Source organism: Hylobates moloch, unplaced genomic scaffold (genome assembly GCF_009828535.3).
Source record: "Hylobates moloch isolate HMO894 unplaced genomic scaffold, HMol_V3 SCAFFOLD_2, whole genome shotgun sequence".
Lineage (NCBI taxonomy): Eukaryota > Metazoa > Chordata > Mammalia > Primates > Hylobatidae > Hylobates > Hylobates moloch.
In genome coordinates this window covers 151,862,585-151,887,019 of record NW_026652277.1, presented here as the reverse complement: position 1 = coordinate 151,887,019, position 24,435 = coordinate 151,862,585, and the positions used below count along the sequence as shown (strand labels likewise).

Below are 24,435 nucleotides of genomic sequence, written 5' to 3'. Positions count from 1 at the left end.
CAAAGTCTCAGGATACAAAATCAATGTACAAAAATCACAAGCGTTCTTGTACACCAATCACAGACAAACAGAGAGCCAAATCATGAGTGAACTCCCATTCACAATTGCTTCAAAGAGAATAAAATACCTAGGAATCCAACTTACAAGGGATGTGAAGGACCTCTTCAAGGAGAACTACAAACCACTGCTCAATGAAATCAAAGAGGATACAAACAAATGGAAGAACATTCCATGCTCATGGGTTGGAAGAATCAATATCGTGAAAATGGCCATACTGCCCAAAGTAATTTATAGATTCAATGCCATCCCCATCAAGCTACCAATGACTTTCTTCACAGAATTGGAAAAAACTACTTTAAAGTTCATATGGAACCAAAAAAGAGCCCGCATTGCCAAGTCAATCCTAAGCCAAAAGAACAAAGCTGGAGGCATCACGCTACCTGACTTCAAACTATACTACAAGGCTACAGTAACCAAAACAGCATGGTACTGGTACCACAACAGAGATATAGATCAATGGAACAGAACAGAGCCCTCAGAAATGATGCCGCATATCTACAACTATTTGATCTTTGGCAAACCTGACAAACCTATATTTTATATTTTAGTTCTTCTCTATCGTCATCAGAGGTGATTTTAACATTTCAACCTGAGAAAACTGATTTTTTTATAAAAAGGAAAAAAGTTTTAAAAAATTTATGCATACGTGAATATATTTATTTTGTTGAAGAAATGTTCTTTTTTTGTTTTTTGAGATAGAGTCTTGCTCTGTCACCCAGGCTGGAGTGCAGTGGTGCGATCTCGGCTCACCGCAACCTCCGCCTCCCGGGTTCAAGCGATTCTCCTGCCTCATCCTCCCAAGTAGCTGGGATTGCAGACATGCGCCACCAAGCCTGGCTAATTTTGTATTTTTAGTAGAGATGTAGTTTCTCCATGTTGGTCAGGATGGTCTCGAACTCCCAGCTTCAGGTGATCCACCTGCCTCAGCCTCCCAAAGTGCTGGGATTACAGGCGTGAGCCACCACACCCCACCTAATTTTTATATTTTTAGTAAAGACAGGGTTTTGCCATTTTGGCCAGCCTGGTCTGGAACTCCTGACCTCAGGTGATCCACCCGCCTCGGCCTCCCACAGTGCTGGGATTACAGGCATGAGCCACTGTGCACATGTGCTCGCTGCCTGAAGTAACATTCTTTAAATAAGGATGAACTAGAGTGGAGACAGATGACCGTAACTGCTTTTTTTCCCTAGCAATTCCACCACTATTCAACTTTCCATTAACTGGAAGCAATTCAAAGAATTAAGACGATATCTTATTTCTGACATCAGTAGAACTATTAATAACTTACTCTCGGCCAGGCGCCGTGGCTCATGCCTGTAATCTCAGCACTTTAGGAGGCTGAGGTGAGCAGATCTCTTGAGGTCAGGTGTTCGAGACCAGCCTGGCCAACATGGTGAAACCCTGTCTCTACTAAAAATACAAAAATTAGCCAGGCATGGTGGCAGGCGCCTATAATCCCAGCTACTCAGGAGGCTGAGGCACGAGAATCGCTTGAACCTAGGAGGCGGAGGTTGTAGCCAGCCAGCCACTGCACTCCAGCCTGGGCAATAGAGCTGTCAAAAAAAAAAAAAAAAAAAAGAAAGAAGAAAGAAAGAAAAAGAAAGAAAAGAGAGAAAGAAAGAAAAGAGAAAGAAAGAAAGAAAAAAGAAAGAAAGAAAGAGAAAGAAAGAAAGAAAAAGAAAGAAAGAAAGAAAGGAAACTTACTCTCAGGTTTATTTTCCAGATTCTCTGCAAAACTTCTGGACAACTGACATCTCCCTAAATGTGATATTCTGATATACCCCATCTTCTGATGTTTAAATTGTAACCTGTGACAATACTTCTAGATGTCAAAACAATAGTGATTAAACATTCAACAGTTACCTTCTAAATATGATCTATCTTCCACTTACCTAACCCAATACTTTCAAGTCTATCAGACAAGAAAAATCTCTTTCTACCTCCTAGGACTCATAGAAAATAAGTTGAAAGATAGACTTCTGTTAGAAAAATAATTTTTAAAGATGTCCCCCCACCCAAAACAGAAGCCATGAGGATTTAAACAAGTAAAGCCAAGGTCCACTGATTTTTCGGGGGCTTACAGTTTGAAACGGTGTCTTTTAAATTCAAATTTTCTTCAAATTATTCTGTCTGCAGAATACTACACGTACTCATTCTGTTTTTCAGAATGTACATGTTGTCATTTATTAAATAACTAAACTTTAATAACTTTCATTAATTTTTTTTTTTGAGACAGAGTATCCCTCTGTCACCCAGGCTAGAGTGCGGTGGCTCACTGCAACCTCCGCCTCCCAGGTTCAAGGGATTCTCCTGCCTCAGCCTCCTGAGTAGCTGGGATTATAGGCATGCGCCACCATGCCCAGCTAATTTTTGTATATTTAGTAGAGACAGGGTTTCACCATGCTGGCTAGGCTGGTCTCGAATGCCTGACCTCAGTTGATCTGCCTGCCTCGGCCTCCCAAAGTGCTGAGATTACAGGCGTGAGCCTTAATTTTAATAAACATAATTATTGTTGAAATTGTTAGTTGTGATAATGGCATGATGGTTAGACAAAAAAAAAGTTGTCAGAAACACATTCTGAAGAAATTATAAACCTTGAGTGGTGGCTCCCACCTAATCTTAGCACTTTAGGAGGCCGAGGTGGGAGGATTGCTTGAAGCTGGGAGTGTGAAACCAGCCGGGGCAAACAAGTGAGACCCCGTCTCTACAAAAAAAAAATTTTTAATAACTTATAGATAATTGTTATGATGTCTGAGACTTGATTTAAAATATTCCAGCCAAAAATAAGGCAAGATAGGTAAACATAAGATTAGCAAAATACTGATAATTGTTAAAGCTGGATGATAGGTACATAGAGGTTTATAATATGGTTTACTGTTGTGTATGCTTTAAGTTTTCTACAATAAAATATTTTAAAATTGCATATTGTTATTTTGCTCTTCTTATTATATCATCACGTTTTTGCCCCTCTTCAATCACACTCCCATAGCATATATCCTATTGGAGAAATTCTCCTTGAATCCTTATTCCAGGGAGAGAAAGAAAGAACCAAAGAGCTCATGTGGATTCAGCCAGGAGCCAAACTCCAGGTGCTGGTCATTTCTTTAGTTTCCAACTTCCTGCTAAGCCACAGGTGTTTCATGAGGACATTTTATTTATTTATTTATTTAATATTTATTTATGTACTTATTTTGAGACAGTTTTGCTCTTGTCGCCCAGGCTGGAATGCAATGGCATGATCTCAGCTCATTGCAACCTCCACCTCCCAGGTTCAAGTGATTCTTTGGCCTCAGCCTTCAGAGTAGCTAGGATTACAGGTGTGCGCCACCACACCCGGCTAATTTTGTATTTTTAGGAGAGACAGGGTTTCACCATGTTGGCTAGGCTGGTCTCAAACTCCTGACCTCAGGAGATCTGCCTGCCTCAGCCTCCCAAAGTGCTGGGATTATAGGCTTGAACCCCCATACCCGGCCAAGACTTTATCTGATAATAAATTTTCTCGCTTCTGCAAAGTACCTAAAGCTATAGGAGTTATAGAGCATTGCCTGCAAACAGTTGCAGTATATATAGTTCAAGGATTTCTATAAACTTGTGCTTAAAATGTACTATATGAGCTCTCCGGGTAATTTGCTACGGATGCTTTGGTTCTTGAGAACCATAAAGAATGATGTGATACATGTATGATAACGACACAGAGAACAAGAATTCTTGAAGACCCTGACTTCATCAGGAGCAGCTTCAATGTGGGGAAGATGTTTTTGAACAAATAGTGATAAAGAATCATTCACAAGTAAATGAGATCTGTAAGAATGGCATTTGCTTCACACAAAAGCCTCAAGGAAACAAGGTAACTGGAGCTTAATGCAGAAAGAAAGCTCGCATATGGCAATTTTCCCAAATAGGTATATAGTTACTGTAGAAAATCAATTAAAACTTTTTGGCATTAAAAAGTATTAAAAGTGGCTAAGTCATAAAGCATTCTTTACTTTCACGGTATGTTAGATTTATAGGTGCTCGGGAACATTTTAATTACTCATATGTGGAAATAATGCTGGCTGTCCTCCCTGAAAGCTGTCCCTCAAAACCACCTCCTTAGTTTTGTGACTGTTATCTAACCCTAGCTCCTTGAGGACTAGTTCACTTACTGGAAAGGATGTCTTCCGGGGCAGAGTAACCTCAATAAAAAGACTTAAAATAATCTCATCGAGAGCAGTGAAAGGGAAGAGGGCTGGTTAACTTGGAAATGGAAAGCTAAGGTGAGACATAATAGCTACTTTCAAATATTTGAGATATTATTTCATAAAAGAGAGAGTAGACCTGTTCTTTGTAATTTAAGAGTGAGTTAAAACCAGGAATCACCGGGCGCGGTGGCTCACGCCTGTAATCCCAGCACTTTGGGAGGCCGAAGCGGGTGGATCACGAAGTCAGGAGATCCAGACCAGCCTGGCTAACACGGTGAAACCCCGTCTCTATTAAAAATACAAAAAATTAGCCGGGCGTGGTGGCGGGCCCCTGTAGTCCCAGCTACTCGGGAGGCTGAGGCAGGAGAATGGCGTGAACCCGGGAGGCGGAGCTTGCAGTGAGCCGAGATCACACCACTGCACTCCAGCCTGGGCGACAGAGTGAGACTCCATCCCAAAAAAACAAAAACAAAAACAGGAACCAAAGTTTCAAGGACCCAGATTTCAATTAAACCTGTGAAGAGCTTTCTAACAATTGAAGTAGTACTTCAGTGGAGTAGATAAATCCTGGGAAGGGATTCATACTGAGGCAGCTTAGTCAGGTAGGAGGGATTTTTTTTTTTTCTTGTAGACGGAATCTCGCTCTCTCGCCAGGCTGGAGTGCAGTGGAGTGATCTCGGCTCGCCGCAACCTCAGTCTCCCGCGTTCAAGTGATTCGGTAGGAGGGATATTTTACTGTGGTGCTCAAAATGTAGTCCAGGACATGTTACTGCTCCACACATTCTTTTTCTTGTTCTTCTTCTTTCTTTTATTTTCTTTTTAATTTATTTTACGTACAAAGATCTAGCATGGTTTCTTTCACTGGGTGGATGACTTTGGTAATCTATTCAAGGAAGATCACTTAGCCCAACGTAATGAAGTCTACCTCTTACTTTGCATACTGATGGAAAAATTGGCTGCACATAATCTGGGTCAAACCATGCTGGTTGGAGCAGAAGCAACAAGAGAGAGAACCCTGGCCAAATTTTCACGAATGGCTCTTGTAGAACTGCTATTGATGCATCTTGCTTTCAAGATTTCAATGAGCAAAGAGGCGTGTCCTTTTTTCTTGAGATTTAAATTTTAATGGCATTTTTTCCTTCACTCTTACATCTACAATCATATTTCCTATAAATGAAAAATGTATTACAATTACAAAAAAATTCCACTTATAAAATATAGACCACCTACATATTTATGTATCAAATATCTTCTGTTCCTTTCAGATATACTGACAAACATAGGATGGCAATCTATTCTAGATTTTGTGTTATTGTGGAAAGAACACATAACATGAGATCTATCCTTTTAACAATTTTTTTTTTTTTTTTGAGACAGAGTCACCCTCTGTCACCCAGGCTGGAGTGCAGTGGCGCAATCTTGGCTCACTACAACCTCTGCCTCCCAGGTTCAAGCGATTCTCCTGCCTCAGCCTCCTGAGTAGCTGGGATTACAGGCGTGTGCCCCCACACCTGGCTAATTTTTGTATTCTTAGTAGAGATGGGGTTTCACCATGTTGGCCAGGCTGGTCTCGAACTCCTGACCTCAGGCGATCCACCCGCCTTAGCCTCCCAAAGTGTGGGATTGCAGGCATGAGCCACCATGTCTGGCCCTTTAAAAGAAAATTTTTTTTTTTTGAGACGGAGTCTCGCTCTGTCGCCCAGGCAGGAGTGCTGTGACACAATCTCGGCTCACCTCAACCTCCACCTCCCGAGTTTTGCCTCAGCCTCCCGAGTAGCTGGGATTATAGGCGCCCGCCACAATGCCTGGCTAATTTTTGTATTTTTAATAGAGATGGGGTTTCACCATGTTTGCCAGGCTGGTCTCGAACTCCTGACCTCGTGATCCACCCGCCTTGGCCTCCCAAAGTGCTGGGATTACAGATGTGAGCTACCACACCCAGCCTTAACAATTTCTTTTTTTCTTTTTTTTTTTTTTTTTTGAGACGGAGTCTCGCTCTGTCGCCCGGGCTGGAGTGCAGTGGCGCAATCTCGGCTCACTGCAAGCTCCACCTCCCGGGTTCACGCCATTCTCCTGCCTCAGCCTCTCCGAGTAGCTGGGACTACAGGTGCCCGCCACCACGCCCAGCTAATTTTTTTGTATTTTTAGTAGAGACGGGGTTTCACCGTGGTCTCGATCTCCTGACCTCGTGATCCGCCCGCCTCGGCCTCCCAAAGTGCTGGGATTACAAGCGTGAGCCACCGTGCCCGGCCTAACAATTTCTTAAGTGCACAATATAGTAATGTTCTCTAGGCACAATGTTGTACAGCAGATCTCTAGAAATTAGTCGTCTTGCCTAAATGAAATTTTATACCCATTGAATAGCAACTCATGCATTTTCCCATTTGCCCCTCCCTGCAGCCCCTGGAAACCGCCATTCTACTCTCTGCTTCTATGTGTTTAGCTGTTTTACATACCTTATGTAAGTGGGATCGTTCAATATTTGTTCTTCTGTGACTGGCTAATTTCACTTAGCATAACATCTTCCAGTTTCATCCACGTTGTCACATATGGCGTGATTTCTTTCTTTTTTAAGGCCAAATAATATTCCATTGTATGTATTTACCACATTTCTTTATCAATTTATCCATCAGTAGACATTTAGGTTGCTTCCTCATCTTGGCTGTTGTGAATAATGTTGCAATGAACATGGAAGTGAAAATACCTCTTTGAGATCCCAGTTTCTCTGATTTCCACATATTCTTTGATACTGGTCCACAAGAGAAGGAGCTTGTACCAGATCGTAAATTCATGCACTGCTTCCTTCGTCAATAGAGCTTCACAGGCCTGGCATGGTGGCTCATGCCTGTAATCCTAGCACTTTGGGAGGACAAAGTGGGTGGATCACCTGAGGTCAGAAGTTCAAGATCAGTCTGACTAACATGGCAAAACCCCATCTCTACTAAAAATACAAAAATTAGCCAGGCGTGGTGGAGCACGTCTGTAATCCCAGCTACTATTGAGGCTGAAGCAGGAGAATCACTTGAACCCTGGAGGCAGAGGTTGCAGTGAGCCAAGATCACACCATTGCATTCTAGCCTGGGCAACAAAGCGAGACTCCATATCAACAAAGAAAAACAAAAGCCTTGTTATAAAGAGAAAATGTCAGTGAAACTAAACAATGACCTTAGCGTCATTCTTGAGTATTTTGATTATTGTTGTAATGGAAGGAATTTATCCACTAAGTAGTTTATGAAACTATAGAATATTTGCAGTAATCGAATGACCACATTACAAAATATATATAAACGGAAAAGCAGTTTTAACACGAAGGTCGCTATGTAACTTCATGAGAATATATTTGATTGATTGTTTGTTTGTTTGTTTGAGACAGAGTCTTGCTTTGTCGCCCAGGCTAGAGTGCAGTGGCACGATCTCAGCTCACTGCAGCCTCCGCCTCCCGGGTTCAAGCGATTCTCCTGCCTCAGGTTCCTGAGTAGCTGGGATTACAGGCATGCACTGCCATGCCTGACTAATTTTTGTATTTTTAGTAGAGATGGGGTTTCACCATGTTGGCCAGGTTGGTCTCGAACTCCTGACCTCAGCTGATCTGCCCACCTCGGCCTCCCAAAGTGCTGGGATTACAGGGGTGAGCCACCACGCCCAGCCTGAGAATATATTTGAAAGCTAATATCACCATAGTATAAAGTTGTCAAAAACATGGATCACTGCTGCTCTGTGGAACTTGTTATATGAAATCTATTAATTGTATCTGAGTACAACCACTATGGAAAACAGTGTGGAGATTCCTTAAAGAACTAAAAGTAGATCTACCATTTGACCCACCAATTCCACTACTGTGTATCTGTCGAGAGGAAAAGAGGTCATATATGAAAAAAACACGTGTGTGTGTGTGTGTGTATATATATACACACACACACATATACTATATATACACATGCATGTATGTTTATGTGTGTGTGTGTGTGTGTGTATATATATATATACACACACATACATGGAATACTACTCAGCCAAAAACGAACAAAATAATGGCATTTGCAGCAACCTGGATGGAATTGGAGACCATTATTCTAAGTGAAGTAACTCAGGAATGGAAAACCAAATATCATATGTTCTCACTCAAGTGGGAGCTAAGCCATGAGGACGCAAAGGCATAAAGAGGATACAATGGACTCTGGGGACTCAAGGGGAAGGGCGACAGTGGGGCAAGGGATAAAAGACTACACACTGGGTACAGTGTACACTGCTTGGGTGTTGGGTGCACCAAAATCTCAGAGATCAGCACTAAAGAACTTATCCATGTAACTATACACCAGCTGTTCCCCAAAAATCTATTGAAATTTTTTTAAAAATGAAAAAAGCACCTGACAGAAAATGCTCAATGAATATTATTTATCATTAAAAAAATGTATCTGCACTAAGAAGAGCCTCTAAGTGGACTAAATAATATATATTGCATATGTACATGTGCTATTTGAGAATACCAAGATCCTGTTATGATTATAAAATAAGAATACAGGCCGGGTGCAGTTGTTCACGCCTATAATCCCAGCACTTTGAGAGGCCGAGGTGGGCAGATCATTTGAGGTCAGGAGTTTGAGACCAGCCTGGGCAACATGGTGAAACCCTGCCTCTGCTAAAAATACAAAAATTAGCCAGGCGTGGTGGCACACGCCTGTAATCCCAGCTACTCAGGAGGCTGAGGCAGGAGAATCACTTGAACCTAGGAGGCAGAAGTTGCAGTGAGCTGAGATTGTGCCACTGCACTCCAACCTGAGCAACAGAATGAGACTATGTCTCAAACAAACAAACAAAAAAAGCATTTAAAGTGCCACTGAATTAAAAGTAGCTTTTAATTAATATGTATTTTCCCAAGCAATATGTACTAAAAGTATCATTTCTGTTATGTGGAGATTCAAACACTTTTTATGTATTGAGTGTCTACAGTGATAAATTTGCTAATAATCCAGGGCCTCTTTACACGGCTGTGCAGTTTGTGCACTGCAGATAGCGCTGGGTGAGCTCCAGTGCCCATGTGCTAACCCAGCCATCAGCCTAGTGAAACTGCATCATGTGTAAGGGGACCAACTGCCCCGGTTTGCCCAGGACTAAAAGGCTTCCCAGGATATGGGACTTTCAGTGCTATACCCAGCACGGTCCTGAGAAAACCACCCTAATTAGAGCACAGACATGCCATATGTACTAGCTTCAGCCTTGGAATCCTTTCTCTAGAACTATAAGCCTAAAATAGCTGAAATGATGAAGCCATTTTTATATCACTTCTTTTCTCTTTATGTTTTAAAGGTGAGAGAGCCATGTAATCATGCCAACATCCTGACCAAGCCCGATCCAAGAACCTTCTGGACTAATGATGATCCAGGTATTATTGGAAAAATACAACCTGTTTCCTGTTATGTACAGGATGCATTCTGTAGTAAAGCTCTACACAAAGGCAAGGTTTGGGGGGAAATATTATTTTTGTTTGTTTTTTTTTTTTTGAGACGGAGTCTTGCTGTGTCACCCAGGCTGGAGTGCAGTGATGCAATCTCAGCTCACTGCAAGCTCTGCCTCCCAGGTTCACGCCATTCTCCTGCCTCAGCCTCCCGAGTAGCTGGGACTACAGGCGCCCGCCACCACGTGCAGCTAATTTTTTTGTATTTATAGTAGAGATGGTGTTTCACGGTGTCAGCCAGATGGTCTTGATCTCCTGACCTTGTGATCTGCCGGCCTTGGCCTCACAAAGTGCTGGGATTACAGGCATGAGCCACCGCGCCCAGCCTTGTTTGTTTATTCTTACCTAACCCAACACTCGAATACACTTCGCAATTAATTTTTTTTTGTTTTTTGTTTTTTTTTGGAGACGGAGTCTTGCTCTGTCACCCAGGCTGGAGTGCAGTGGTGTGATCTTGGCTCACTGCAACCTCCACCTCCAGGGTTCAAGCGATTCTCCTGCTTCAGCCTCCCACGTAGCTGGGACTACAGGCGTGAGCCACCATGCCTGGATAATTTTTGTATTTTTAATGGAGACAGGGTTTTACCATGTTAGCCAGACTAGTCTCGAACTCCTGACCTCAGGCAATCTGCTGAGCTTGGCCTCCCAAAGTGCTGGGATTACAGGTGTGAGCCACCATACCTAGCCTTGCAATCAATTTTATCCTAAAAGTCCTTTTGTTATATCTTCTTTTCAGTATCTAAAACGTGTACACTAGATCCCTTTGTCGTTTATAAGTATGATGATTGGGTGTTCATGTTCCTGTGTGAGATATGCCTCCTTCAAGCCTTGTTATGATGTCCACACATTACCTGCCTATCATTAAAAATATATATATATATTATATATATGTAATATATATAATATATTATATATATATTATATATATGTAATATATTATATATATATATATCATCAGGCACAGCTGTGTGGATTGTGAAGCATATTTAAGTGTTGGGAGGAATGAGGAATGAGTCTATTTGCTGAAGTAGAAGACAGGAGTCAAATAAAGTGAGCAAACACATGAGTCCAAGTTTGTTTTCTAGGGCAAGGAAGAGATTTGAAAACCCAGGATGAATTATACTTCAGAATACTTATGGGAGGGCATGTATACTTGCACTATGATATTAGGGCTATACATCTAATCAGAATCAGAAGAATGCCACTTTAGGAGATCGGAGAATATGCTTCAGGTTATATGATTAGAAATTACGCTTAGACAAAGAGTAGGGTATGTTCTCATAGCAAATAGAAGACATTTAAAAATTCTTTTTCACAAACACACATGAGCCATGAGGCCTAATTGCACAAAGTAGACACTAGAAATAAAAGGGGAGGTGAAGCAAAAAGGAGCTAAAACAATTAAGAGAGTGATAATAGAGCTTTCACCTTTTCTAATGAAATAGGTCTAATGAAATAGAAAACTCACGCTGATATCTGATATTTGTATTATGCCTCATGCTTTTACAAGGGGTATTCACAGAAATCTAATGTAGTGTTTGCCACAATCCCTTGAAATAGGAGGGACAGCCCTTTCCTTGTTATGCCTCTATTAGAAATGAAATAATAAGCTGAATAGGTTAGCTGACATATCCAGAGCTTGCAGCCAGAAAATACCAAGGCTGGGAGAATGGAGAGTGGACTGCCCAGTTCTATAGCACGCTTCTTAGGAAGAAGCAGCTCTCCTAGCAGAAACAGCTTGGGCTAAATCTGTGCTATAATCTGTTCTTCATAAAAGGGAGTCAGAGGCTGTGCCTATTAGCAGAAACAGAAGGACTTGAGAAGGAAAGTGAGAAACTCTCTGATGGCTTTTTTTTTTTTTTTTTCAAAGACCAGACTTACGGTCTAAACATTACCAATTTCATCTGTCAAAATTTTTTTTTCTGTCTTGTTTTATTATATCTTTTGAAGAAAGAAGAAAAAACATAAAAGTGAATTAGCCTATTTATGCCATCATTTCAGCCCATTAGCAGTATACCACCACAATAAAACAAGCCATCTGCTGGCTAATACTGCTATTAAGATCTACAGCACATGTGTTATGAAGAAGCAATGTAGAATGAAACATTACCAAAGAAACATAAATGATTCTTGATGTTATGTAAAGAAAATGGAAAGGGAGGGAAATCTGTACAGGACAGGTCTAGAAAATGGTGCTTGACCAGCAGCCCTCAGGACTGCTCTATCTATGAAGTAGCTATTCTTTATTCCTTTACTTTCTTAATAAACTTGCTTTCACTGAAAGAAAGAAAGAAAGAAAGAAAGAAAGAAAGAAAGAAAGAAAGAAAGAAAGAAAGAAAGAAAGAAAGAAAGAGAGGGAGGGGAGGGGAGGGGAGGGGAGGGAGTGAGGGAGGGAAGGAAGGAAGGAAGGAAGGAAGGAGAAAGAAAAGAAAGAAAAAGAAAATGTTGGTTGCTTGGACACTTTTTGAAGCCTAAAGAAATTATGTTACGGGCTGGGCATGGTGGCTCATGCCTGTAATCCCAGCACTTTGGGGGGCCAAGGTGGGTGGATCACCTGAGGTCAGGAGTTAGAGACCAACCTGGCCAACATGGTGAAACCCCATCTCTACTAAAAATACAAAAATCAGCTGGGCGAGGTGGCACATGCCTGTAATCCCAGCTACTTGGGAGACTGAGGTGGGAGAATCACTTGAACCCAGGAGGCAGAGGTTGCAGTAAGCCAAGATTGTGCCATTGCGTTCCAGCCTGGGCAAAAAGAGTGAAATTCCATCTCAAAAAAAAGAAAAAAAAAGTTACAAGAAAAACAAATGCAGAACACATAGGAATAGAAATATTTCAGACCTACTCTTTTTTTTTTTTTTTTTCCTGAGATGGAGTCTTGCTCTGTCCTCCAGGCTGGAGTGCAGTGGTGCAATAGACATACTCATTTTTAAAACATTTTTATTACTTTTCTTTCATCAGTAGTGTTACAAAGAATGGAGTGTCCCTCCTACAAGAGCTCATCTCATGAAGATCCTTCCCAGTCACCAACTTAACCAACTCATAAAGTAGGATCTATGCCTAGAGTAATTATTTATTTATTTATTTATTTATTTATTTATTGCCTAGTTGGTCAGTCCATTACCAAGAGTTTTTTAAAATCTCCACCTCTAGTGGTAGAATTGTCTTTTGGTTCTTTTAATTCAGTCAATTTTTGCTTTATATATTTTGAACCTCTGTTATTAGGCACATATACCTTTTTTTTTTTTTTTCTAAGGCGGAGTTTTGCTCTTGTTGCCCAGGCTGGAGTGCAATGGCATGATCTCAGCTTGGCTCACTGCAACCTCCGCCTCCTGGGTTCAAGTGATTCTCCTGCCTCAGCCTCCTGAGTAGCTGGGATTACAGGCACATGCCGTCACTCCCAGCTGATTTTTGTATTTTTAGTAGAGACGGGGTTTTGCCATGTTGGTCAGGCTGGTCTGTAACTCCTGACCTCAGATGATCCATCCACCTCAGCCTCCCAAAGTGCTGGGATTACAGATGTGAGCCACCGTGCCCAACCGCACATACATCTTTATGATTATTATTATTTCCTAATGAACTGAACATTTTATCATTAGGAAATTTCCTTCTTTATCTCTGGTAAAAGTCTTTGTTTGAAGTCTATTTCTTCTGATAGATACAGCCAGTCCAATCTTCTAAAGCCTACTTTTCACATGGCATATTTTTCTTTCCATTTTCCTTCAATCTGTGCCTTATAGTTAAGGTGCTTATCTTATAAACATCATGTGGTTAGATTTTCCTTTTAAAATCCTATCTAACAATCTCTGTTTTTTACTTGGGATGTTTAGCCCCTTTATACTTAATGTAATGACACAGTTAGATTTAACTTTACTGTTTTGCTATTTGTTTTCTATATGTCCCTTCTCTTCTTTGTTTGCTTATTCTTTCTTTCCTGACTTCTCTAGGATTATTTGAATAGGTTTTAGAATTTAATATTAATTTACCTGTTGACTTTCTAGTTATCCTCTTTGCATCATATTTTCAGTGGTACTCTGAAGATTACAATAAATGACTTTATTTTTATTTTTATTTTTATTTTTTTGAGACAGAGTCTCACTCTGTTGCCCAGGCTGGAGTGCAGTGGCACAATCTTGGCTTTCTGCGACCTCCACCTTCTGAGTTCAAGTAATTCTCCTGTGTCAGCCTCCCAGGTAGTGGGATTACAGGCACGTGCCACCACGCCTGGCTAATTTTTGTATTTTTAGTAGAGACGGGGTTTCAGTATGTTGGCCAGGCTGGCCTCAATCTCCTGACCTCAAGTGATCTGCCCACCTCGGCATCCCAAAGTGCTGGCATTACAGGCATAAGCCACTGTACCCGGCCTACAATAAATGACTTTAAATTTTCATAGACCATCACCAAAATTTGCAAACAATGTAGGTGCATCTACCCCACTCTACCCTCATCTTTTATATTATAGCTGTCATATATATTATCTATATATGTACTAAACCCTATAGTACAGTGCATTTTTAAAAAAATAAGGGGAAAATTAGGCCGGGTGCGGTGGCTCACGCCTGTAATCCCAGCACTTTGGGAGGCCAAGGTGGGCGGATCATGAGGTCAGGAGATTGAGACCATCCTGGCTAACACAGTGAAACCCCGTCTCTACTAAAAATACAAAAAATTAGCCGGGTGTGTTGGCGGGCGCCTGTAGTCCCAGCTACTCGGGAGGCTGAGGCAGGAGAATGACGTGAACCCGGGAGGCAGAGCTTGCAGTGAGCCGAGATCCTGCCACTGCACTCCAGCCTGGGCAACAGAGCAAGACTCCGCCTCAAAAAAAAAAAAAAAAAAAAAGTCGGAGGGGAATTATCTTTTGTATTTATCCAGATATTTGCCATTTCTGATGTTCTTCATTTCTTCCTGAAAATCTGTTTCTCTCTGATATCATTTCCCTTTAGCCTGGAAATTTTCCTTCAGGATTTCTTTTTTTTTAATGTTTTTATTATTTTTTTGAGATAGAATCTTGCTCTGCCACCCAGGCTGGAGTGCAGTGGCAAGACCTCAGCTCACTGCACCTTCCACCTCCTGGGTATAAGCAATTCTCCTGTCTCCTGTCTCAGCCTCCCGAGTAGCTGGGATTACAGGTGCATGCCACCATGCCCGGCTAATTTTTGTATTTTTCATAGAGACAGGGTTTCACCATGTTGACCAGGCTGGTCTTGAACTCCTGACCTCAAGTGATCCACTCACCTCAGCCTCCCAAAGTGCTGGGATTACAGGAGTGAGCCACCGTGCTTGGCCAGGATTTCTTATAAGTCTTCTGGCAGTGAAATAGCTTAGCTTTCTTTTATCTACATGATGTGTCTGTATAAATGGAAACACCTTTCTTTGTTTCATTCCTGAAGGATATTTTTGCTAGATATGGAATTCTGGGTGGCTACTTTGTTTTTCTTTTTTCATAACTTTAAAGATGTTGGTTGTTGTCTTCTGGTCTGTAGAGTTTCTGATGAGAAGTCAACAATGTTTACATTATTGCTATGCTGAATGTAACGTGTAGTCTTTTACTGGCTGCTCTAATTTTTATTTATCAGTTTGACTATGATGTGCCTAGAGTAGAATCTATATTCTTTAAGATGTAGATCTCTCAGGTTTAGGAAGTTAAATATTCTTCTAGTTCGCTAGTAGTTTTCTCACAGTTTGAATCTAGGTGATGCAATTGTTTCTCCTGCGGTTTCTACACTGCAGCATGCGCTTTCTTCTCCAGCACATCAGCACTCAGAAACTCTTTCTGTCTTGAATTCTGGTAAGTGCACACACAAGCTTGAGCAGCTCCACAGCCATCCATCCACAACACCAAATCTTATGAGCCTGTAAATGGATTCTTTACAAAGGCCGTGTTCTAGTCATTGTTGCAGTCCGAGTTTTATTATTGTAACTTTTACAAATTCCTGAAATGATTTTAATAATACAAGAAATAATAGGTCGGGTGCGGTGGCTCACACCTGTAATCTCAGCACTTTGGGAGGCTGAGGCAGGTGGATCACCTGAGATCAGGAGTTCAAGACCAGCCTGTCCAACATGGCGAAACCCCATCTCTACTAAAAATACAAAAATTTAGCTAGGCCTGGTGGTGTCTGCCTGTAGTCCCAGCTACTCAGGAGGCTGAGGCAGGAGAATTGCTTGAACCCGGGAGGCGGAGGTTGCAATGAGCCGAGATTGGGCCACTGTACTCCAGCCTGGGCAACAGAGCGAGACTCTATCTCCAAAAAAGAAAAAGAAATAAGGCTGGGTGCAGTGGCTCACGCCTGTAATCCCAGCGCTTTGGGAGGCCGAGGTGAGTGGATCATGAGGTCAGGAGATCAAGACCATCCTGGCTAACACGGTGAAACCCCGTCTCTACTAAAAATACAAAAAATTAGCTGGGCATGGTGGCGGGCGCCTGTAGTCCCAGTTACGCAGGAGGCTGAGGCAGGAGAATGGCATGAATCCAGGAGGCAGAGGTTGCAGTGAGCTGAGATCACGCCACTGCACTCCAGCCTGGGGGACGGAGTGAGACTCCATCTCAAAAAAAAAAAAAAAAAAAAGAGAAGAAAAAGAAAAGAAAAATAAATAATACAAAAAATGACAATGTTTTTGTCATTTTTTATGGAAAATATATTCCAGTGAATGGAGTATTTTCATTCAAAATCAGTCATCATCAGAGAGTATTTTATTTATTTAATGTAGTGTATAATCTGTTTTTTGTTTTGTTTTGTTTTTGAGACAAGGTCTCACTCTGTCACCTAGGCTGAAGTGCAGTGGCATGATCTCAGCTCACTGTAGCCTCAGCCTACTGGGCTCAAGCGATCCTCCTGCCTCAGCCCCACAAGAAGCTGGGACTATAAGCACATGCCACCACACCTGGGTAATTTCTTGTATTCTTGTAGAGACGGGGTTTCTCCACGTTGCCCAGGCTGGTCTTGAACTCCTGAGCCCAAGTGATCCACCTGCCTTGGCCTCCCAAAGTGCTTGGATTACAGGTGTGAGCCAGCATCTGGCCTGATACACAATTTAAATAGAGTTAAATATTAGGGGTAGTTAGTCCACATTGCTTGACAGAAATAGAAGTTAAATAAAAACATGATTTTGTGAAGAATTGAGAAATTACTCAAGGTAGTTTCATTACGTGAAATCTGGTAGAATTGCCTAGATTTTGACATTCACTGTCTTTTTGTGTGAGTGCCAGACGACAGGACTAGTGTGCTCAGTTGCTATGTGTAGATAGATATTGGTATACAGTTGGAAAAACAAAAGTCATTTTTTAAGTCTTTCTTTTTTATGATTATGGCATAAAAGTGGCATATGCTCATCATAGGGAAAAAATGAAAAATAGAGAAAGGAAGAAAATTGATCACCCGTCATCTTACTGCTCACACTTTTGTTCACCGGGCTTAGAATTTCTCATGCATTCCCAGCATTTGTTCAGACAGTAAGCAAACAGGCTGCACAAGTTTAGGTTCTTTCCTGTTATCTTTGTTTTTAGGCTTTGAAACCTGAGTTGTTTGTTTTTGTACACCTTTGTTTTTCAATCGCTCGTCCTGCAGTGGCCTGTAATTTCCTCTTGAATGAGAATTTCAAGGTAGAATGAGTTTCTTCATACTTTCAAAATGTGTGTTTTTCCCCAGTACTGTTACTGGCAACACAGATAATGTTCTTTGCTTAGAGAAAACCAGATAATGAAATGGTTAAACAACAAGATTGATTTGCAAGGCCATTATTTTAGCTAGACACTGGTTTTGCCAGGTAAGAAACATAACTCTTTGATGTTCCCCTGGACTTTTACTTGATGTCCCTTTTTAACACGACAATTCTACCACTGGGGTTTTTTAAATGTCTAGATTTCTTTCAAGCAAAAATTAAAGAGCAAGAATCATTACTGTATAAATTTTTCCCAGTGGAGAAAATTGAATTTTTCTTTATATTTCGAGGATTATGCATTGTTCATAGATATATATTTTTTTCTACATTTATTTTTCTTTCTTTTTTTAACTTTTGTTTTAGGTTTGGGGGTACATGTGAAGGTTTGTACATAAGTAAACTTTCTTTTTTTTTTTGAGAGAGTCTTGCTCTGCTGCCCAGTCTGGAGTGCAGTGATGCAATCTCAGCTCACTGCAACCTCTGCCTTTCAGATTCAAGCCTTCTTCTGCCTCAGCCTCCTGAGTAGCTGGGATTATAGGCACCTGGCTAATTTTTGTATTTTTAGTAGAGATTGGGTTTCACCATGTTGACCAGACTGGTCTAGAACTCCTGAGTTCAAGTGATCTGCCTGCCTCGGCCTCCCAAAGTGCTGAGATTACAGGCATGAGCCAGCATAGGTAAGCTCTTGTCACAGGGGTTTGTTGTGCAGATCGTTTCATCACCCAGGTATTAAGTCTATTACCCAATAGTTATCTTTTCTGCTCCTCTTCACCCTCCCATCCTCTATCATTTAGTAAACCCTAGTGTCTGTTGTTTCCATCTTTGTGTTTCTAAGTTCTCATCATTTAGCTCCTATATGTTTTCTAATAGTTCATCACATTAAAAAAGTCAGCTCGAGCTGGGTGTGGTAGCTTGCACGTATGGTCCCAGCTACTAAGGAAGATGAGGCAGAAGGATGGCTTGAGCCCAAGAGTTGGAGGCTGCGGTGAGCCATGATTGTGCCATTGCACTCCAGCCTGGGTGACAGAGTGATACCTTGTCTTAAAAATAAGTAAATACAAGAATGAATAAATAAATAAAAATTAGCTCAAATTTCTGGGGACTTAGGAATCACTACTGGTAGCTCATGCCTATAATTCCGGCTACTCAAGAGGCTGAGGCAGGAGGATCACTTGAGGCCAGGAGTAAGACCCTGTTTTCAAAAAAAAAAAAAAAAAAGAGAAAAAGAAGAAAAAAAATCACTATAAAGTGGTATATCCATATTTACTCAGGAGCAGTAATAGTTTATGTACCAAATGTAGAAATAAAATGATTCATAATTTGAAAACATACAGACTACAGAAATATTTTAGTATTTCAGAGAATATATAAAATGATATCATTGTATTAATACAAGCAGAGGAAGGACTTCACTACATGAATTTTTTAAAGTAAAGAAAACAATTTCTAGATTTTTTCTCTTGAAAAGCAAAACACTCATATTTATAGCGAGAAAACAGTTGCTTGTCTGCCAAAGTATGGCATTATCTAACAAAAGAGAAAAATATGATAAAAGGTAAACATCATCTGCTTACACAAGAATTTTCCATCTGGTAATTGTTGGCCAGTATATTCATGGTAGACTTTGCCTCCTGATATTACAGATAAATTATCTAGTAAAAATCTGTGGACACATGAAAATCCTGTAGGTTGACTAACCTTGTTTACTCGGGTCATAACTATAAAGCGGTAGCTATCTCAGTAATAAAATCATCTTACACACAGTGAAGAATTCCAAAGTCTCATAGTGTCATCAGTGGGAGCAGAGATGAAGCTAGGATTTGAAAAGAACAAGGACACAGTCATAAGAACCAAAGATTGGCTTCCCTAGCGGCCACTTATGTTTCTTGTGGATGTTCACCCAAAAATTTGGTCCTCCTGTTAACTGACATTTGGACTATTTTTGCATTTTATTTTATTTTATTTTATTTTTATTTTATTTATTTATTTATTTTTATTTTATTTTATTTTATCTTTTGAGATGGAAGCTTGCTTTGTCACCCAGGCAGTGGCTCTTAGTGGCACGATCTCAGCTCACTGCAACCTCCACCTCCTGGGTTCGAGCAATTCTCCTGCCTCTGCCTCCCAAGTAGCTGGTATTACAGGCATCCGCCACCATGCCTGGCTAATTTTTTTTTTTTGAGACGGAGTCTTGCTCTGTCTCCCAGGCTGGAGTGCAGTGGCGCGATCTTGGCTCACTGCAACCTCCGCCTCCCGGGTTCATGCCTTTCTCCTGCCTCAGCCTCCTGAGTAGCTGGGACTACAGGTGCCCACCACCACGCCCGGCTAATTTTTTGTATTTTTTTTTTAGTAGAGATGGGGTTTCACAGTGTAAGCCAGGATGGTCTTGATCTCCTGACCTCGTGATCCACCCGCCTCAGCCTCCCAAAGTGCTGGGATTACAGGTATGAGCCACCACGCCCGGCTTATTTTTGCTTTTTATGTTTTGAAGCTTGATAAATAATGACCTCAACATAACAATAGCTGCTGATATTCTTGACCTATAAACTGAACTAGAGATGGCTGGTCATAACTTTTTATGCCATCAAATGAAGGGCCCCCTTAAGAGAAGACAATAAAAACATAACACCTTTGGGTAGAGAGAAATGAGAAAAAAAAATGTACAGACAAGTAGTACCACATCTCAAGTTAGAGTCTCCAACTTGCTAGCTATCTTCCACTACTCCCCAAAATAATTTCCTGTACATTAGGGTTTTTGTTGTTGTTGTTATTGTCGGTTGTTTGAGACAGGGTCTTATTTTGTCACCCAGGCTGGAGTGCAGTGGTGCGATCACAGCTTACTGTAGCCTTGACCTCCCAGGTTCAAGCGATCCTCTTATCTCAGCCCCCCAAGTAGCTGGGACTACAGGCGTAAGCCACCATGCCCAGCTAATTTTTTTGTTTTTTGTAGAGACGGGGTTTCACCATGTTGTCCAGGCTGGTCCCAAACTCCTAAGCTCAAGTGATCTGTCCACCTCAGCCTCCCAAAGTGCTGGGATTATAGGCGGGAGTCACTGCACCCGGCCTTATACATTCAGTTTTTAACAAACTTCCTTGTCCATGGTATATGCACAATCAAATGTGTAGAAAAAATGAATACAATTAACACTGCCCAAAATTAAGGTAGATAGAGATTCGTTCTGAAAGTCTTTTTGAAGACTTAATCCATCAGAAAGAGACCCACTCACTCTGTCACTCATATGTGGTTTTTGGCATCCCGTACTTCAACTCGAAGTTTTTAAAATCAATTTCTCTATCTTAGAACAGGTAACCATAATCATTCTCAGCTTCCTGAACCACATCTCTTTTAGTCAACTGACCTCACATCAGAGTTGGCCAGCAGGCCATGCACAGAGCAGCAGGAAACTGCCCAGTAGTGTACAATCTGTTGTGGTTGTGTCATGAACTCTTGAGTCAGGCCTTCTGAGTTTGCCACAGATTTCAATGCTTACTACCTGTGTGACTTTGGGCAAATTATTATTATTTTATTATTTTTTTTTTAGGGTAAATTATTATTTTTTCTTTGTTTTCTTTGTTTGAGACAGAGTCTCACTCTGATGCCCAGGCTGGACTTGAACTCCTGGGCTCAAGTGATCCTCGTGGCCAGGCACGGTGGCTCATACCTGTAATCCCAGCACTTTGGGAGGCCAAGGCATGTAGCTCACTTGAGCTCAGGAGTTCAAGACCAGCCTGGATAACATAGTGAGACCCCATCTCTTTTTAAATTAAAAAAAAAAGTGATCCTCCCGCCTCATCCTCCAAAGTAGCTGGGATTACAGTCATGTGCCTGGCTGGGCAAATTATTTAGCCCTCTGTCCTTTCATTTCTTATATATGCAAAAATGAAATAGTAATAATAGATTAAAGAATTTTGCGGGGATTAAAAAAGATAATGCAGTAAAGGTATTTATAACTGTGTTAACATATAATTAGTGGTCCATTGATGTTAGCTCTTTTTACTTGGAGAAAGAATTATGTCATTTACATGAGATTACATTTATCTAGGATTACACTTTCATGGAATTTACTAACTATGGTTTGAAAGAAGAATGCATTTTGTTTTATCATTACTGTTACTATTTTATACATTACTGGACCCCAAACTTGTTTTTTCTGCTGAACCATGAAGCTTATAATTTGCTGTATTCCATTATCTGGAGCCCCAGACACAAAACTGATAAGCTTCCTGGAAATAGACATATGGCTAGACTTAAAATCCTCAAATTGGAGAGAACCTTAGTTGCCTAGTCATTTAGATAAAATATTGCATTCTTAAGCTAAGATCTAGAAAGCAAAAAGCACTTTGTTTTGCATGACTTAAACCATCTACAATGGTTTAGAGGGTTCCAAGTTCAAGGATGGGTTATTTATTCCAGTGAGTAGGGAAATGTTATTTCTAAACTCCTCTGTGTAAAGATACTTAGAGTCATGCTCATCTAGCATCTGAGTTATGTTTGGCAGTGAAAAGTTTGTCAGATCCTATCCTCACAACTGTCCTAGTGCCAAATGTGTGAATGTGTGACTATAGGCTCAGTTTAGCTCAACACAGAGAGGCCCCTCACTCTGCCTTGGATTATGTAAATGAAGGGTTTAGCTTTCTGAAGCTTTCCAATTGGAGCAAAATCTGTTTCTGCCTTTGTGGAACTTACAATTTTCTCTTTCTCTTTGTTCTGACCAAAATTGCTTGTTATTTCTGCTGTTTTACTAAAGGCTAAACTAACAGTGTTTCACAATAGCTCGTTTTTCTAATTCCTCAGGATTCTTTTAAAACTATTTTCATACAGTATTTTCATGTGCTCATTTTATCCAAATCATTTATGTCCAAGATCTTTCATTTCCATAGTCCTAAAAGGCATTTTATTGTAGCTAAAATGATACCAGGAAATTTTCTCACTTAAAAAATACAAGGAAAATAGGTGAAATGCAACTTCATATTTTAATAAATCTGTTCTCATTATTTTAAATCAAACTAATATGGCAGCAGATCAAAAAAATCTAGTGGATTTTAACCGTAGCAAAAGTTAAAATGTCCTAAATTTTATTAAGTTAGGCATGCTGAAATATTCAGCCTTTAATGGCTTGCTTTTTGCCCAAGAAGTTTATCTCATAATACAGGATATATAATACTGTGAAAAGAAAAACTTCTAGGCCGGGTGCAGTGGTTCACGCCTGTAATCCCAGCACTTTGGGAGGCCGAGGTGGGCGCATCACTTGAGGTAAGGAGTTCAAGACCAGCCTGGCCAACATGGTGAAACCTCGTCTCTACCAAAAAGTATAAAAATTAGCCAGGTATAGTGGTGTGCGCCTGTAATCCCAGCTACTCAGGAGACTGAGGCAGGAGAATCACTTGAACGCAGGAGGCGGAGGTTGCAGTGAGCCGAGATTGTGCCACTGCACTCCAGCCTGGGTAACAGAGCGAGACTTCGTCTCAAAAAAAAAAAAGAAAAATTTTTGACAAATTGAATTTAACGGCTTATTTGAACAAAGAATGATTCTCCAATCAAGCAGCCCTCAGAACCAAAGGAGGCTCAGAGAGTTCCACTGGGCAAATAGGTGGACAGGGAGCATTTATAGACAGAACTGGAAGTGAGGTACAGAAACAGCTTGACTGGTTAAAACTCCAAATTTGCCTTATTTGGGCATCGTCTGATCAGTTGGCATCCTGTGATTGGCTGAAGCTCAGTTGCTGTGATTAGCTGAAGTTTGGTTGCTGTGATTGGCTGAGACTCAGCTAGTTGTAACAAAAATATATATAGCATGTCGTTATAACGTTGATGAGGAAAAAAAAAGATTTCCAGCTGGGGCCATAGTCTGTGTAAAGTTCACACTTTTTCCTCATGTCTTCGTAGGTTTTCTCCATGTAACTCCACTTTCTTCCCACATCCCAAAGATACGCATGTGAGGTTCATTGGCGTGTTCACGTTGTCCCAGTCTGAGTGAGCATGAGTGTGGGTGTGAGTGTGAGTGTGCCTTGAGGATGGGACGGACTTCCTGTCCAAGGTTGGTGTCACCTTGTTCCCTGAGCTGCCAGGATAAGCTCGGGTTGTCTACCACCCTCAAGTGGAATCGTTGGGTAAATAGTTATCTTCGTTGTTTTTATTAATTTTTCCCCTCCCCTCTCCTCTCCTCCCCTCCCCTCCCCTCCCCTCTCCTCTCCTTTCTTTTCTTTTTTAACTGTTCCTTGCAAAGCAAGGCTAACTTAGGCACTGTACCCAGTGTTAGCTATTAATCGCTCCAGCCAGGGTGTGACTGAGTGAGAAGACCTCACTCAAAAAAAAACAAAATCTAAAACAACAGCAACTTCACTGTGCAGGAAGGAACATAAGAAAATAAAGAGACAACAGAACAAAGAAGAAAAACAACAGCAACTCACTCTAAGTACTGTGGAAACAAACTGGAAGTGGGGCTAGAAAAAAAACAAAGGGAGAAGATCCCTGTAGTCCCAGCTGCTTGGGAGGCTGAGATGAGATCTCCTGGGCAAGACCGGGAATTTATTTCAATGTTCAGTATTTGAAGTGTTTTGGTCTTTATTTAGAAGTTATGTGATGTTTTTATGTCCATAAGTATGCCATAGGAAGTTAATTCCTCATTATATCAATTAGCTTGTGGTGAAATTGGTTTCCTTATACTTTATTTCACTTAAAGTTACAATATCTAAGAACCTAGCTACCATTTTTAGTGAGGACTTATAACGTACTTCTAAATTAGGTTTTCAGTTTGGAGACATACTAAGCTAAGCTGCAATCAGGTAGAGATTCAAGGAACAGAGGTGACTTCAGGTCAAATTTAGTTTAAAATATGTAAGACATGATATCAGCTTATATGCCTGACTTAGAGAAAATAAATGGAAAAGAAGGTTTTTGAACATATGCCCTTAATAACAAGTGTTTTATTTGGTTAAATGTAAACACAATTTTTAACATTTGAAGAAAAATTATTTTATGACTTTAAAATTGTACACAGTAAGGAAAATAGGCCCATAACTAATAATGAAAACAGGCTATTCCAGGAATGAAATGGCCCTCAAAGAGGTGCAGGT

The 24,435-nt window shown here is 40.8% G+C and overlaps 1 protein-coding gene and 1 non-coding gene across 2 annotated transcripts in view; both read left to right on the top strand.

The window, feature by feature from the left end:
• SGK1 (serum/glucocorticoid regulated kinase 1) overlaps positions 1-24,435 on the top strand; it is a 151,671-nt gene that overhangs the window by 101,963 nt on the left and 25,273 nt on the right. The window contains exon 3 of the mRNA XM_032159397.2: positions 9,549-9,624. Within this exon, the coding sequence (XP_032015288.1) occupies positions 9,549-9,624 (76 nt within the window). The remainder of the gene's footprint in view (positions 1-9,548; positions 9,625-24,435) is intronic.
• On the top strand, positions 10,454-10,557 carry LOC116477814 (small nucleolar RNA U13). The gene has a single exon (XR_004250653.1). It is a non-coding gene; the product is annotated as a small nucleolar RNA U13 (small nucleolar RNA).